Here is a 17,049-nt window from a genome sequence, read left to right as displayed (position 1 = left end):
GCAAAAGCGCAGGCTCAGTCATGGGAAGACTCAGCCCTAATTACACAATATAGGGCAGCCGTAGAAGTGGACTACAATAGCATGGAGGCATATCAGAAAGCAATTGGCAATCACAAAATACAGTCACTCCTAGACAACCATGAGTTCAAATAACAAACATTTGGAAATCATGAACTAAATAAATCAGTAAGTAACTGGTAATCCAAAGTGTGTGAAAAATTACAATGTGAAGTCATAATGAATTTGACCGAAAAAGACATTCATGGAAAACTACAAATGTCGAATCAACAGTCAAAGACACTTGGAACCCCTTGGATTCTCCAATATCAGATGAGGAATACAGTAACTGGGCAAACGACCTGATGTTACTCTTTAAAACTACAATACCTCTTAGAACAAATACATAGTTCTGTCACACCTGGGCCTTGAAAGACAAAACAGTATGATGGGATTCCAGAAAAGGTCCAGAAGTCATGGAAAGAGATCACTGGGCTCCACTGTCATAGGATACCTATAGGCTACACAGTACTAGAGGCTACAAATAAGTTCCACTGGCAAATTAAACCTGACCGTGAATGAGCTGAAGGAAAAAGTTAGAAGAGCATTTCATGCCATACCGCACATCTATTCCGATTACATACCAATTGGTCATGGCTAACATATTCAAGATCCTTTTACACACCAGAGTTTGGCAAACAGGATAAACACCTGATAGAAACTTTCCATACTGAATTCTGCAAAAGTATTCTTAGAGTTCAGATGCAGAGCTGGGGCATATTTCAAATTCTAATAGATATAAAAAAAAGTGCTACAATTTTAAAAACAAGTGACCCCCTGCTTCTACCACCATCAAACCCTGAACTGCCAAGAGCAACAAGTACGGAGGAGACCCCTCAGACAGCTTGTCTTACTGTAGATCTCCCTCTCCTGACAGCTTGTCTTAGATCTCCCTGTCCTGACAGCTTGTCTTAGATCTCCCTCTCCTGCTGAGAAGACGGTCCAGATAAAGCAGACATCCCCTTCCCTTTCTAGGCAGGTCCACCGCAGCATGTCAGACCTGATGAAGAGCTGAACATGCCAGGGGGAACAGAACGGCGGAGGAATCCCTGTCCCTGCCAAGACATGTGGTTGGAGCAGACCACTTTCTCTCCTCAGAGGGAACTCCATTCCTCCCCGCAGTAATACACGCATGGTTTCATCTCATGGTGTCAAACCGGAGAACGCGGTTTGGTCAGAGCGAACCCCTCAGGAGGGCCGGGGGTTTGATGACCGTACGGACGGGACACCACACCCAGAACTGTGTATGTGTGTACTTATGTGTACGTGCGTGTGCGTACGTGTGTGTGTGTGTGTGTGTGTGTGTGCCTGTGTGTGTGTGTGTGTGTGTGTGTGTGTGTGTGTGTGTGTGTGTGTGTGTGTGTGTGTGTGTGGAGGTACTAGGAACGCCTCAAGGCCACCTCCTCTGCCTGATGTGGTCAGCAGGGCGGGTGGGTGGAGTGAGGGTGGGGGTTGGAATGGTGTTGATCTGTGGTGAGCCGAGTGGGTGGAATGAGATGGGGGTTGGAATGGAGTAGGTCTTCCCTCAGTATTGATAAGAGGCGATGGAGAACATTCAAATGCTTTGTGATGCGAAATGACACCCACTGTAATTCTGTGACATTTCATTCATACTCGTGATAAATACTCAAATCCTGCACTTACAGTCAAGTTGTCACACATTGCTATACCAACAAAATTAGCCCATTAATCCAAAAACAATTGCAGAAATTCAAGACTATGCTCTCAAACTCTGCCTTGGAAATTCAGGATGTGAAGGGGGGAGGGATGCGTAGCCTGGACAGTGTTGTTTGACGGCTGGACAGTAGAGTGATAAGGTTCTGTAAACACCAGCCCAGCTCTGTTCTGACTCCCTCTCTGGTCCCAGTGCTGGTTTGGATCCTCTGGCTGAGGGACATGGAGGAATTGAGCTTCAGCGCCAAGCTACTGTCGCTGCTCTTTGTTCTTTTTGGCACCGTTGGTCATGTGAATACCATGGAGGTGTGTTCCAACACCATCCTACCAGGATCCAAAGGTAACGTTTTGAGACGTTGGTTTTGAAACCAGTGGGAGTGTGGGGTGTTTCGGGTCGTTTGTGATTGTAGTAACTGTTTGCACAAACTGTAACCATAACTTTAATGAATACCACGACCATAACTATAATATAACCATAACATAACATTAGTCATGTGTATAATACTAGACAGGGAGAAGTGTAAGTCTGACACCACTGAACTGAATCTGAGCCTGGGGTTAGGCTCCCTAAACTCTCTTTAACTAATAACGAGAAAGCAGACTTCAGACAGTATCTAGAGCATTTTCACCCCAGTATGTACATCACTAGTTATGTGTGTTTGTATTTGTTTGTTTGGACAGGGCTCAGTCACCTTTGACCTTAGTGTTGACCTTTGTTACTGGACGCTAAGGTACAGTACAGTAGTGTAGTCTACAGTAGACAGAATAGGATATGCAGCTGGACACCAGGGAATATTTCACACGTTTTTTCTTTGCTTTTGTTAGCTAGCACATGCTATGACTGTGTCTATTTAAACAGCTGCCACGGAAAACAGAAGATTATTTGGTTAAGTCCCATCTCAAATAATACTACCATGGCCTATAGCTGGTGGTCTCGGTCATGCCTTCTGCCTCGAACACAAATCCTATTCGTTTGCTGAATGGGCTGTTGCATTTCCACATACTTCACATACTTTTCTTCTAATAACCATTCATGTCTCTCTTCACATGCAATAAAAGATGTTATGGTCTGTGAAGGGGAACCAGACTGTTCTTACGTGCTCTGCTCAGTGGTTGGCTGCAGTGCTATAGGGCTGCAGTGTGTGTGCTGTGGATGGTGGGCCCGAGCCCAGACTTGTCTCTCTGCTCCTGACAGGGGACCAGGGCCAGGTGGGAGAGAAGGGGGACCAGGGCAGGCTGGGCAAGACCGGACCGCCAGGACTACCAGGTTCTGACCCCTCTCCACCTTTCACTGTACTCACTGGTTTGTTATCAACACAATCATCGAGATGCGGTGATTGAAATGACATGACGCTTTTACAGAAATGTTGCCCGTGGACAGTCCAAAGTACGCAAGCTTGCCTGATGCAAATCTTGTAACGTAAGAGTATTCACTGTGTACAATAGAAAGTACTAGGAGTAGGAGTCTATCGGGGTGTAACAATCATCGTGTCCTAGGGGTAAATCTACTGTTCGGAGTGAGCTCTACTGAGTACACAGTCAGCCCCACACTGCCATGAGTGCGTGCGTGCGTGTGTGTGCGTGCATGCGCGTGTGTGTGTGTGTGTGAGTGTGTGTGTGTGTGTGTGTGCGTGTGTGCGTGCGTGTGCGTGTGTGTATGTGTGTGTGTGTGTGTGTGTGTGTGTGTGTGCGTGTGTGTGTGTGTGTATGTGTGCATGTGTGTGTTTCCGTAAGGGAAGTCTGGTCAGGGGGGGAAGCAGACGTGTTAATTGCTGCTGAGGATAGCAGCGGCGGCGCTGGAGCCATATGTGGATGTGGCTGGCAGGATGACAGAGAGGCTGAGAGGCTGAGGGGGGGGACTGGGAGGCTGAAGGGGAGGCTGAGAGGCTGAAGGGAGGGCTGAGAGGCTGAAAGGGAGGCTGAGAAGCTGAAGGGGAGGCTGAGAGGCTGAAAGGGAGGGCTGAGAGGCTGAAGGGGAGGCTGAGAGGCTGAGGGGGAGGCTGAGAGGCTGAAGGGGAAGCTGAGAGGTTGAGGGGAAGGCTGAGAGGCTGAAGGGGAGGCTGAGAGGCTGAGGGGGAGGCTGAGAGGCTGAGAGAGATGCACAGGCAGAAGAAGCGATGGACGTACGGTCAGTCTGGATGGATGGATGGACGTACCGTACAGTCAGTACAGACAGACAAATGGACGAAGACAGACAAGCAGACAGGCTTGCCAAGCAGTCCCTCGTCTCTGGCCTCTTCCAGGCAGTTGTTAGTTTTTTTGGTACACTACGCACAGAGCTCACAAGGCAATCATAGAGAGTGGACCCACACACACACACATTCACACACGCACAAACCGCCCTCTTTCAAAAACACACACACTTCTCTCATCAGAGAGCAGCCAGAAAGAGAAACGCCAGGATCGTTTGAGTCATTTCCAAAAACGGAAAGAAACAAACGTAGGAGCCAGTTTTTGTAACTTTTCAACTTAGGTCACATTTGTATAACAGACGAGTCATTTTGGTTAGCTGTTTGTATGTTTAATGCATGACTGGATATTACTTTCTATTATAATGCCTTTTTCGTGACAATACAGTATGTTTTGTAGAATCTGTGGCCTGTTGCATGTCACAAAACAGGCATACCCTGCCTGTTTTATTCAATCTCCTGTTACAGGAAATGTGCAATGATGGTTTACATTCACAAATACTTCAAAAACAGTACACAACCGTCTTAGCCAACCGTCATTTGATTGTGTGAGCTAACACATAGCCCCATGTGTTTTAAACCTGAAATTGACTGTAATGGACTGGCTGGCAAAGGGGGAATAATAGGCTATAAGGAAAGCTTAGCTTCCCTAAAATAACCCAAAATATTTTTCTCTATCAATAACACTGTTACACTTCCCTAATCCCATCCCTCCCCTCACCCAAACAGTACTGACTGACCCTGCCTAACCCTCCTTCCCTAGCACCTGGCCGAGGCAGTCGTTACACCAGTTAGAGGGGGGTTGGTAGTTAAAGCGGGAGAAGTGATATGAGGGATTGTTATCTGCAGCCTCTGATGGACGGTTTAACTGGCTACATCTATGAAAATAACATGATTCACAGGTATCACAGGACTGAGTTCAAGCAAAGCAAATAACTCCCTCCCACACAGCTTATTCTAGCATTCATAAGCACACACAGAAAAGAATGACATTTGATGTTGATAAATGATGTTTCTCCACAGTAGTACTTTTCCTCCCTATATTGTTTGACTAATGCCGTCTTTCAGGCATTCAGTTAAAAAAAGTATTATTATTAAAATTAAATTAACTACTGCTACATTTTCTTACATGTCTACTACTTTCTAGACTATTTTCTTTGGTGACTAAAATCCCAAACTTGCCAAGACTAGCATAGTTATCTCACATCAAAAGAGAACCCATTAGACACAACTAAAGTAGAAGGTCTGGTCAGATATGAAAGACAATCATCAGCAGCTGGTGATGAGACAATGGTGTCTTCCATGTACTACATATGGCATAGCCTGGGAGCTGGGCCCTAGCGTTGGAACTACCCACGGGTTACACTCAACATCAGCAAGTATTTCAAATACTCTTTACAGCTGAACATTTCCTGAGGAAATACTCCTTAAAGGTCTGGCAGACAGCCTCAGTCCTCAAAGTAGTTCCCCCACCCTTTCTCTATGTCTTTCTCTCTTACTCTAGCTGTAACATAAACACAATCTTTAGAGGCATTTTTACACGGTCTCTTTCTTCAAAAACCAACGGCATTTGTTTATTGTAATGGACATTGCAAAGCATTAAACGAAATAACCGCGATCCCACTAACAAACACAGCAGTATTAAAGAGAGAGAGATTAATTTAATCATCTTTGTTCAAGACCATTAAAACACTGTTGTTGTATTTCTACAGTAGTAGTTCTATTTACCACTTCACTTCTTTCCTTCACCCAGGGCTGTCAGGGGAGATGGGATTTAAAGGCGAGGCGGGCCGGACAGGGAAGATGGGTCCTGCCGGAGAGAGAGGTATCGTATCAATCAGAACCACCCCCTACGGCCCTGTTTATACCTGGCCCAACTAATGCCTCCTGATCCATTTTATATCCAAGCTCCTCAGGTTCTTTCCATTGAAGCTTGCTCAGAACCTATAGAATGCGGACTAGACACATTTCTAGTCTGGCCTGAATAGGGTCCATGTGGGAGACTGATTTGAGCACATGTTCCAGTGTTGACGCCAAGTAAAAACAAGGGGAACCCCAGACTGCCAATCTGAACTACCTGGGAGGGGGGACCCTCAATCAGGTCTGTTTACATAGATGTTTATTTCCCATGCACATGTGCTGTTAGCGGATCCTCCCAGTGTCCGTGTGACTGGCTCTCCACAGGCAATGCATCTCAACCTCTCCATAATCACCAGCAGAGTCACAGCCCCCTGGATGGGCCTGTATTCTGGAGTCATATTTAGGTGTAATAGCCTGTGTTTACTGTGGGCTAAAACCATGACCATGTGTCCTGAGGGGGAACCCTCTCTGGGATAATACTGTCTGAGTACCTTAGACTAATCAGGCACGCAGGGCGAGTGCTGCCAGTAAAGCTCTGAGGAGAACCCTGGACTCACTTAGCTTGTCCTATAATGTCCGCAACTGCTAGGAGGCTCCTACACACGTACTGGAACGATAATCCCAAAATCACAACATTAAACACATTATAGAACATTTGAGGATTCTAGTTGAGCCCTCTGGTATGTCATATGAATGGATACCTTGTAACATGATATCAGTCGGCCCTCTCTCCAGACAAATCCCCATCTGGATTGAATAGAAACCAAGAAAATGTGACTAAAACAATCTGGTTGGAGCAGGTTGCCTTTTGTCTCCAGTGAAAGGGAAAGTATGGCACACTCTAACTCCCATAAAAAACGGGCAGTGTTGTGTTTGTATTGCACTCATCTTACTTCCCCTAAATCTGCAACTGCCAGTTTGGGCTAAAGCTCTTAGAGAGAAGTTCAACTGACCCTCCTGCCTTGTGTGGTGTTGTGATGAAGTAAGAGGGTGAGTGTAGCACGGTGCTGCTCTCTAGTGGTAGGTTATTGTCAACTACATTTAGGCTTCATCCCAAAGCAACACAGGCCCTGTCAGTATAGCCAGAGTCTTACTTGTTACATTGGAAACTATCTTAGCTATATAGTAAATGGCTTCCACCCCATTTTCACTTTAGTGAAAACTATCAAAACAGCCTCTAAAACAAAATGGATGGATGGATGGATGCATACAGTGTATCACCTTTACTCAGTTAGGGCTATGCTGGTCTGAATTATAATTTAGGATTATGATTCCAGGGGATAAAGGAGAGACAGGTGCTGATGGGCCTTCTGGATTAAAGGGGAAACCAGGTAGGATATTCCAGCTCAATACTTAACATTAAACAAGAAAACACTGTGTGATGTGGTTTCCAACTGGAGGTGGATGGCTCAAGTCCCTCGCCATCCATACCAGAAATGAAATTATTTGGAATCCTTTCAATTACCTTCCTGTGCTTCTTTGGCACAGTGCAACTAAGTACGCAACCAAAAATACAAACCAAACCATTCCAGGCAGACTCAAGCAAAAGTAACTAGAAGGATTTCAAATAGTATTTCAATTCAGGTCATCTTCTTCATGCTGTATGTGCACATGTCTGACTCTGCAGGCACCACTTGTGACTGTGGGAGATACAGGAAAGTCGTTGGCCAGCTGGAAGTGAACGTCAGCAAGCTGAGGAATGCAGTCAAGTTTGTGAAAAATGGTAGGGCAGTTGCAGTATGGAACATCAAAAACAGCATGACCGGTATGAACGTAGAGAACTCACAACAATGTCTTGCTAGATCTTTCTAATCCCATCATGTCCAGTCATTCTAGGCCTGAGGGAGACAGAGGAGAGGTTTTACCTGGTCGTGAAGGAGGCCAGGAGGTACAGAGAAGCTCTGATGAACTGCAAACTGAGAGGGGGAACGCTGGCCATGCCCAAGAGCAGAGACAGTAACCGGCTACTAGCAGACTACGTCAACCAGGCTGGCCTCACACATGTCTTCATAGGGCTGCAGTTTGTGGAGAAGGATACGGTATGTGGAATTAGCTAGAGCATGAGATTAAGGTCCAGACACAGATAAATCCTAGTTCTAACATGTCAATCCTCTATCGCAATGGCTTCCTAGTTCTAGACTAGGCATTATCTGTGTCGGTAAATCAGCGCTGGGAGTTTGTTGGTTTAAATCCCGCATTCAATTGTGTGGGTGTCTGGTTTCAAAGACTGTAACTACTGTCTTTTATCCCCTGAGCAATGCATTTAATCTTCCAAAGTTTAAGAGCGTTGGGCTGCCTATACTTGTTCCCTGTTCCCCTAAATTTTCAAATGTGATGTGTTTGTGTAAAAGATGGTTATGAGATCTACCCACAATTACAGCCTTTAATTACACAACTGCTTCAAATTTCAAAAAATGAATTCAGATAAAGCTATACCACCCGTGCCTTGAAGGCAGCCTTCTACATACAGAGTGACTCCCCTTAAATGGGAGCAAGTAAAAGGTGAATTAATTTCGCCACTAGGGAAACAAATAGACAGAATTACTTCTAAAAGAATTAAGTTCATATGTTGCACAGCCGAATGATTTTTCATACTTCATACTTTTCTATTTTTCATTGCGAGTAAATAGGAATTATAATACTTCCCACCGGCCACCACTGCCCACAGATGTACAGTATGTTGACACAAATAATATGAACATACTGTATCTACCTGTACGTGATGTGAGATGTATCAATTTATTAATATTTGGCGAGAAAAGATCAGAGCTGAGAGCAATGGAAACTATAGCTCCTTCGGTGTCTTCAAACCAGCAGGATTAGAGTTTGAGGCCAGGGAATGGCAACACCTGAAATCATTTATTTTTCTTGTATTATAGTGATCGTTTTTTTTTTGTGTGTGTGTGTAAATTATGTATTTAGTATACATACATAAAAGTGTCAGTAAGTATGTTATTGAGGTTTTATTGTACCCTAGGCCTACTAAATGTGCTCTGATAGCCTAGGGTGAAAGAGAGAGAGGAAGAGAGAGACCTTGCTGCTTTCTTATGTCTCAATCACTGTCTGATGATTTTGTCCACCAACACATTAAACAACTTCACATATTGACAAAATGCATTCATAGGCCGAGGTCTGTGCTCTCTGAGCACACTTTCTAGTTATGGACATTTTGGATTTCCCAAAATTTTGGATTTCATGTAATGCATTTTATTTTGTATGCTACTTGAATACTTACTATTAATGTATTCTTGATTGTGTACTTATTGTTTGTCCTTTGCATACTGCTGCTGTGACGATACAATAAAATATAGATATAAGATGCACTGTGATAAAAGTGATTCTTCTTCCTTTTCCACAGGAGGGAGGGGCCCATGTTTACGCAGACTCCACCCCCTTGCATGGATATGCAGCCTGGAGCCAGGGAGAGGAGCCACATGTGACCCCGCCCACCAATGCCACCTGTGTGGGATTGATGAACAGTGGGGGCTGGAGCCAGGTGGAGTGTGATGTCACCATGTACTATGTGTGTGAGTTCCCAAAGAACAGCAGAGGAAGAAGAGAAGGAGGAAATATTGCCCCAGTCGCTGCACTGTGATGATGTCATTGAAAATAGTTCTTATGGGAGAGAGAGGTTACAACACATGTGAACCTAAGGCTCATTCTAGAGGGCAATACGTTGTTCTGTCTACAATGTCCAGATAGAAACCTGGTACTACAGAAGACATGTATCATATCACTTAGAACATAATGAATTGTAAAGATTTGATTCAGATTTGTATTCTTCTGGAAGTCAAATCTAAATCTGTACAGAGCGGAGGGAGTGTACAGGTGTGCATTGACTAGCTTATTGATAGCCTTCTTAGTTTGCTTCCAAAGTTTGTATATTTCCTGACATTTAAACTTTTTGTTTCACAGATGGCATTAGCGTATACATGAAATCATATTCATTATTACCATTAAACTACATTTACTTTTGATTATTCATTTAGTGAAACCACGACAACGATACTGTGGTGACTTATAGTGTCTTGTCTTTTTATTGATGCTTGTAGAAGAAAGATAGTATAACTTTAAAGGAGTAGTTTAGTAGCATCATAAACCCTGTTATAAGGTTATGTACAATCATACTGAAGCAATAATTCATGAGAGGGTGTGGTAGGCCTATAGGCTACATACCACGGATGTTAATTGCCTGGGTAGGCACGAGGCACAGCCTAATGCCGTCGACCAGCACAACCCGTAGTAGTATATTGGCCATATAGGCCTACCACAACCCTCGAGTGAGTTATTGATTTTATAGCTTATTTATGGTCCATTAAGAATGTGGGAAATAAACCAAATCATTCATTCATTCATTCATTCATTCATTCATTCATTCACAACGGTTACATCATTTGGAAACATTGAAGGGATAAATATCTAGTATTTCAGCGTCTTAATATTATCGATTTTAGTGAACTCCGCCAAGAAAGGAGTTCATAAAACTATCACGTTGCTAATACTCCTGACCAACCTAGCTAACGTTAGCCATGAACTAAGTGTAGCCTACCTTTGCTGTGCAACAGCGAGTTGCAAAAGTGCTGATGATAAACCAGAGTGGTAGGCTACAGGACGGATAGAACAACTCAAAATTGACATTGAATGTTTCCGTTTTTCTTTAGGAGAAACTAATGTAACCAACAGACCGCTACGCAATGGAACTGACGTTTTTACAGGCAGGCAGTTGGCGCAGTAATATTTCATAGACTATATATATCATGGCATATACAACGGCTCTTAACCAATCAGATTGCGAGGTCGGAACTACCCTTTGTATAATGTACAATGGTCCATATAGAAATGTTGACACTTTTCAATATTAGTGCTCATTAGCTATTAGTGCTCATTGCTCATGCAGGTTACTGTAAGTACACAATAGATCTTTATAATGGAATGGGATACAACGGATCTCTATGATCGGATCTCTATGGGATACAACAGATATCTATGGGCATGTATATGCCCTCTGCATAGACGGATTATGAAATGATGGGCCCCTGGGCACAGACACGTAAAGGGCCCCTCCACCCATTTAATTTATCACCTTTTTGAATTTGCCCAATGAGACGGCATCCACATCCAATTTTAAGATGGGAGACTGGGCCCCCTACTAAAAGCTTTAAATAGCTTCCTTGGTGACCCTTTCATACATCCATGTAGTCCTACTGTACAAATTCCTAGAGTATTCTCCATGATGATGTATGAACCAAACCAAACCAAGATAGAGAAATCTCACAATAAAAGCAACTTTACCCAGCTCGGTTTTGACTCGAGCTCTGTGAAGCATGTAAATGATGGCAGAGAGAATGGTGTAATGGCCGATCCACGCTACCATACAGGCTGATTACCGACCCGCCTACCATACAGGCTGGTTATAGGCCTATTCGACATTCCCCAAAAAGATCCACCCTATACAGGCTTATTATACTATCTGCCTATCCATCTACCATACAGGCTTATTATATTCTACACCTATATTGTACACAAAGGGGTGCTATAGAACTATTTGTAATAATAGAATAATCTTCTAAAATAATCCGTTCCCGGTAGCCTATGCAATGTGCTGTTTGGGGTTCTAAATGATTCTTGTCGACCTGGAAAGAGATCTGTAATGGTTCTACTGCACCCGTTGAGTGCTAAGAAACAGGCCTAATGCAGCTCACGCGATGGGCATGCGAGGTTATGTAAACACAGCCTTTATCCAGATTTAGGTAAACATTAACATATGAGGCAACAGAGACCAGTCTGATTTTTATTTAGCTATTAAGTCGCCTACTGCCACTTTCATCCAACAAACACTTTACTCCACCACGTCAGTCAGTGTATCCCAAATATATAACTAGCCTAATTTTCTGCTGAATTCAAAGGGTTGGGTTGCAGTATCCCTGCAGACAGCGACTTGCACAGTAGGTCATCGGTTATTGGCTAAACAGTGTTCAGTTGTGCAATTATTTACCCTCCCTGTGAAGCGGTTTCAGCTTGCAAATCACGGTGCTACGTTTCCTTATCTCTCACCTTGGCATTTTCTACTAAGGTAGGCTAATATTTACTTATGACGGCCCTCCCTCGATTTTATGCAGTAAAGAATAGCTATCAGTGGCTTCATGTTAAAGTAGCCTAGTTTACAGTAGGCCAGAATAAGTCTATCTCACTTTCTCTGACTGGTCATGACAAATGAATCTACAGAGACACAATTCGGATAATACAGGCAGATAGAATTGGTAGAGTTTTCAGGGAGTGGCCGGTGCACCTGTCTGGCCAGTTTGAGAACACATGACTCCGGAGGAATTTGCTTGTGTCGCTTTCGTCCTTTGTTGAGCTACAGACTGCGGGACAATGTCGGAGCCAACGAATCCCGCGGCGACGTCTTTCCCAGCGCCGATTATTTCTCTGCCGCTAGGTTTGGATATTTTGAGGACATACTCAGGAGCTCTTATTTGCCTGGAAATTGTGAGTTGAAAGTGTCTCTTCTAATAACTGCTTTAGAATAGGCGACTATCTCATACCTGATCTAAGTTTGGGATAAATGTACTAGCATCAATTTGACAGGTGTAGCCGACGTCCTGTAGGATGTACAGTACAGTATAGCCTACTGTAGTCGACTACTGCATTTTTTAATTAAGGGTTTGCTATGTCACGTTGCAATTTATCAGTGATCAAGGCACACCTGTAGACTAATGACCGTGTGATAGGAAAACAGTATCTGGAGACCTGCCCACTGGCTTTTATGACTGCATATTGCTACAGGTGCTAATAGATTATTAATTTATTTAAATTATGAATAGAGATTATGAGGCAAAAAATAGTCTACCTATTCTACTCACTTTCATTTGTTATTGCCAAGGTGATTATACAGAAAATCTGAATATAATTTTCTATTCAACAGGTCTTCTAAGGTCTTCTAGCCTTATACCCACTGAACTGTATGTTAAGGCCTATGTACTGTATGATGCTCTTCATACATAATCTATATACAGTAGCCTATACTATACCATATAGTACTATCCCTAGTAAATCATCTTAAAATCATTTTTACTGTCAATGTCAGTTGTTCCAAGTCTGGTCTGGCCAGTGGTTAGGTTGAAACCTCTCCTCTCTCTCTCTCTCTCTCTCTCTCTCTCTCTCTCTCTCTTTCTCTGTTCTCCTAGCTGTTTGGAGGACTGGTATGGATCCTGGTGGCCTCCTCCAACGTTCCAGTGCCCCTGCTTCAGGGCTGGGTGATGTTCGTCTCTGTCACCATGTTTATCTTCTCCTCCGCCTACCTCGCCGTCTTCTTGCTAGGCTTCGCTGACAGGATCAACACAGACTGGAACTTTCTGGTAGGTGGAGGGATTCTACTGGATTTTTGTGTAGGAGTGTAACAAGTGGGATTGGAACCGTCAACATTCTGCATGGGAACCCAAACGTCTACCTATGGACCCAAAGAGGAATTCTACAAAGTATCTTCAAGTGGTAGGCAGGGCTAGCAGCTCCTCGAGGTCCAGGCTAGATGTACTGGACAGATCCTTTACCAGTGATCAACCATATTTGACTGGCCACCCTTTCTTGGGGCTTGGTGACATGCCTCCAATCAATATAAAAAAAAAAACCTTTTTAAAACTACTTCACTAATTTCAACAGCTCTGAAGATCAATTGCTGAATATACTTTAAAGATGATGATCCCTTCAAAGTGATCGGATTGATCACTCAACACACAGAGGTGAAGCCTTAAGTGTTGATGACACAGGCAGTAGAACACACAGTAATTAATAATTGAGGTGTGAGGGCAGGTACCACCTGACTCCCTCCTCTTCCTCATGCAGGTGTGGATATATGGACCAGACGAGCTGGACCTGTTCTGCCTCGAACAAAGCTCTCCCTTCTTTCTTTTTCTGGAGGAAATCACTGAATTGACATGAGTAGACTGGTAACAATTGTGTAACCAAGCACTTGGTTTCCCCTATCCAATTGTGTTAGATCAAAGAGGGGAAAGAAGGAAGGGTTCACTTTTAGAGAATTCAAACTAGGCCTCTGTGGCACCAGAACCCCTCATCTTCTAGACAGATAAGATATGAAAAGTAACGCCACAGTCAGAAATATGTGCATACGATCAGAAAGTATGTGACAGGTAATCAGAGGATATGCCTTTCATTTTGTAGAAAAACCACCACACCAAATGAGTGGAAATAGCGTCACTCCAAAGAAAATATAGAGATGCAAGACATTTGGCTCAGATTTACGTTGTATTAGGTTACATCAGGCTAACGTGTTTCAGCATTGTCTTCACAGAGCATCATAAAAACATGACCAGCCTCTTTTTTATATCTGTGTGCGGGGAGGCACTGTACTAACAGGACACATTCAATACAACAGATATATAAAAACTGAGATCATTAGATCATCGTCTCAGCATAGGGGGTAAGAGGGAAACTATCTATAAATACAAACATCAGCTCAAGCAGAGGAATTATCAAGGAACCATAGCCTACTTTAGATATCTATCACGAATGTACAACAACTAGGCCTAATGTAACAGGTTAGAAGTGTATGAGTCCCAGTAAATAATAAATCAAAAAGGAAAAAAAGGCTATTCCCATTCATAAGAAGGGTGGATTAAGTCTCTGTGACTGCATGCTACTTAGATGTATCTAAAACATCTCTCTTTGGGACAACAGCTTGGAGAGGTTTCCCCCTCTAGGGGCAGTAACTTATCTCTCACGTTCTCGCATGCAACTACAGTAGTATGTGACTTCTCAGCAATTTCTGGATGTATTGCTGACGATATACTGAAGATTAGTGCTACTGTGTATCATACAGGACCTGTAGTCATCTACTCAGACACAGTGTCACAGCCCCAATATTGTGCCCATCCTCTCCATACACCTTGGCCTTTCTCTGTGCAGAGTCACAAGGAACGTCAACTTTGACCATGATTGATGGCTATATTTGTTTTTCCTACTTACACTCAAATACATGCTTAAATACACATTAACCAATGGCACTCTAGAGGTGACTTGAATGTCGACATGGCCTTCTAAAGACAGCACAGAGAGCACACTCAACCGCAAGGCTCCAGTTCTTTCAGACACAGCAACTCAAGCATGTGGCGACCCTGTCGCCTAGCGAACAATGAACGAGATAGTGAGCTGAGCTCACATCGAGTGCACAATAGCCAGCCTGTTAGGCCCTGGCCCCACTGTCAACAGCAGCAGAGTCTGTGATTAACCCCTCACTGGCTGTGTTGACATTGTAGACTGCGACAAGAGGCCTTCCAGGTGGCTGAATCAGAGAGAAGAGATGGTTTAAAACATTAAAGTTCGATCATTTGTGTGGGGCATTGGACAACTCTAACTTGGTTAACGAGATGCTTGGTTAGCGACAAGATGCGTGGTTTGCATTAGCAACGTAAAAAATACAAGCTCCTGAGCAACAGCACACCTGTTTGTTGTGCACCGAGAGACATCTACACAATAGACCTACAGTATATAGCTTCGTTCTAATGCTATTTTGCTACACAATTTGATGTGGAAACTCATTTTTTGTTTCCATTTTCAGGATGTGATGTACCACTTCACAGCGTTGCTCTTCTACTTTGGTGCCTTCGTACTGGAGGCTGCCACAACCGCAGCCAATGGAGGGCTGGGCTTCGGGTCCACGAACACCACTGCAGTCATCTGTATGACCAAGCCCTCTGGGAACATATATGCCTTCCTGGACCAGCGGCAGTACAGTATTAATGTAGCAGCTACGGTAAGGAATAGTTTGATTTAGAAGGTGGTCCGTTTTCTATCTGTACCAGGGTGTTACATTAATCAGTGTCTTCTCTATGAATGTTTTCTCTATGAATATGACTGCATGTTGTTGGCGACCTGGGATCAAATTATTTCCATTTGGTGGCTGCTGGGTTAGAGTTAGTGGATAGTTAGCAGAATGCTTGACCTTCTCTGTTGTCCCATTACAGATATTTGCATTTGTGGCGACTGTGTGCTACGCCTGCAGCATGTTTATGGGCTTCAAGAGATGGAGGCTGTGATGCTGAACAAGAACAGGAACACACACCAACTGTACCAGTCCTCTGTCTGGCAGGATGTCAAGGACTGGTACCTGTTCAGGAGTGAAAGTCATCCACGAAGATCACCACAACCTTTTGTTTGCGCCATTATCCTTGTATTACAATGGGCCAAAGAGGGTATTGGTGCTGTTGGGAAACTCACTCCAGGATGTTTAGTATAAACACATCTGTTAAAACTACACTTTTAACAATATTATGTTTGAACATTATTTAAGGAGACAGACCTAGTACATATTGAAATATTCACATTTCTTGTTCTTGCTTTGTGATCAAGAGCACTTTTTAATCCCTCTTATCTTTTTAACGTATGATTTACGATGTAGTCGTCAATTTCTCTAGGCCAGAGTTAAATGTGCAGTGTGTAATTTTTGGCGGCATCCAGTGGTGAGATTGCAGACTGCAAACAACTGAATACAATTACATGGTGCAAGATGGCGGCCTTCATGGAAAGGACCCGCTCCCTATGTAGATATAAGAAGCATATTCTAAGGCAATAAGAACACAAATTCTTATTTTCATGGGATTATACACTAATTAAAACATACATATGAATATTATACCACTTCTGCCAAATCCGATAATTGTATTTAGTTGGTTGCAATCTGCAACCTCACCACTAAATGCCACCAAAAATTACACATTGCATCTTTAATAGACTGATACTAGTTGTTGAATCTATTTATTAGTGTTTGATTCAAATTGTAATGTAATTACACTGTGTAGGAGAAGCCAAGTATCTCGAAAAGCAAGATTATATGATTTGCATGTAGTCCTTCACAAATGTAAAGAACAATGTTATTTTTTAATGATATACAGAAACAGCATATTATATAAAGCATTTCTGTATTACAGTTTAATGTGCATTGTTGATATTTAAAATGCATTTTTACAATTAAACTAACACACATTTTCTTAGTTTCTTACTCATCTTGCTTTGGACTGAGTTCAGTACTCCACAAGAGGGTGCTAGTCATTTACATAGTGGATAAAGTGGGCAGCTGAAGAGGTGGTAGAAAAGAGGGAGAGAGAGAAGGAGAGAGAGAGAAAGGGAGAGGGGGAGAGAACAAGCGCTAATTCAATGTGCAGGCAGACCGTAGGTGCATGTATTATAATTAAGAGAAACCTGAATAATTTTAACAAACAAGCCTTTCTTCATGACCTTTATAACAGTGGTATCC

General features: G+C 43.1%; 2 protein-coding genes across 2 annotated transcripts; both read left to right on the top strand.

The window, feature by feature from the left end:
• The first annotated feature begins 1,939 nt into the window (after positions 1-1,939).
• Positions 1,940-9,925, top strand: colec10 (collectin sub-family member 10 (C-type lectin)). The gene is made up of 7 exons (XM_084444003.1): positions 1,940-2,071; positions 2,927-2,998; positions 5,674-5,745; positions 7,058-7,111; positions 7,408-7,503; positions 7,608-7,819; positions 9,139-9,925. Exons 1-7 carry the CDS (start codon positions 1,954-1,956, stop codon positions 9,373-9,375), a joined length of 861 nt encoding a protein of 286 aa, XP_084300129.1. The 5' UTR covers positions 1,940-1,953; the 3' UTR covers positions 9,376-9,925.
• A 1,950-nt stretch (positions 9,926-11,875) lies between these two features.
• On the top strand, positions 11,876-16,763 carry mal2 (mal, T cell differentiation protein 2). The gene is made up of 4 exons (XM_084445039.1): positions 11,876-12,269; positions 12,968-13,138; positions 15,355-15,549; positions 15,761-16,763. The coding sequence occupies exons 1-4, from the start codon at positions 12,156-12,158 to the stop codon at positions 15,830-15,832; spliced, it is 552 nt and encodes a 183-aa protein (XP_084301165.1). The 5' UTR covers positions 11,876-12,155; the 3' UTR covers positions 15,833-16,763.
• The last annotated feature ends 286 nt before the right edge of the window (positions 16,764-17,049 follow it).

This window comes from Borostomias antarcticus (assembly GCF_949987555.1).
Source record: "Borostomias antarcticus genome assembly, chromosome: 10".
NCBI lineage: Eukaryota > Metazoa > Chordata > Actinopteri > Stomiiformes > Stomiidae > Borostomias > Borostomias antarcticus.
Note: the sequence above shows the minus strand (reverse complement) of the source record. Positions and strands in the feature narration are given on the sequence as shown.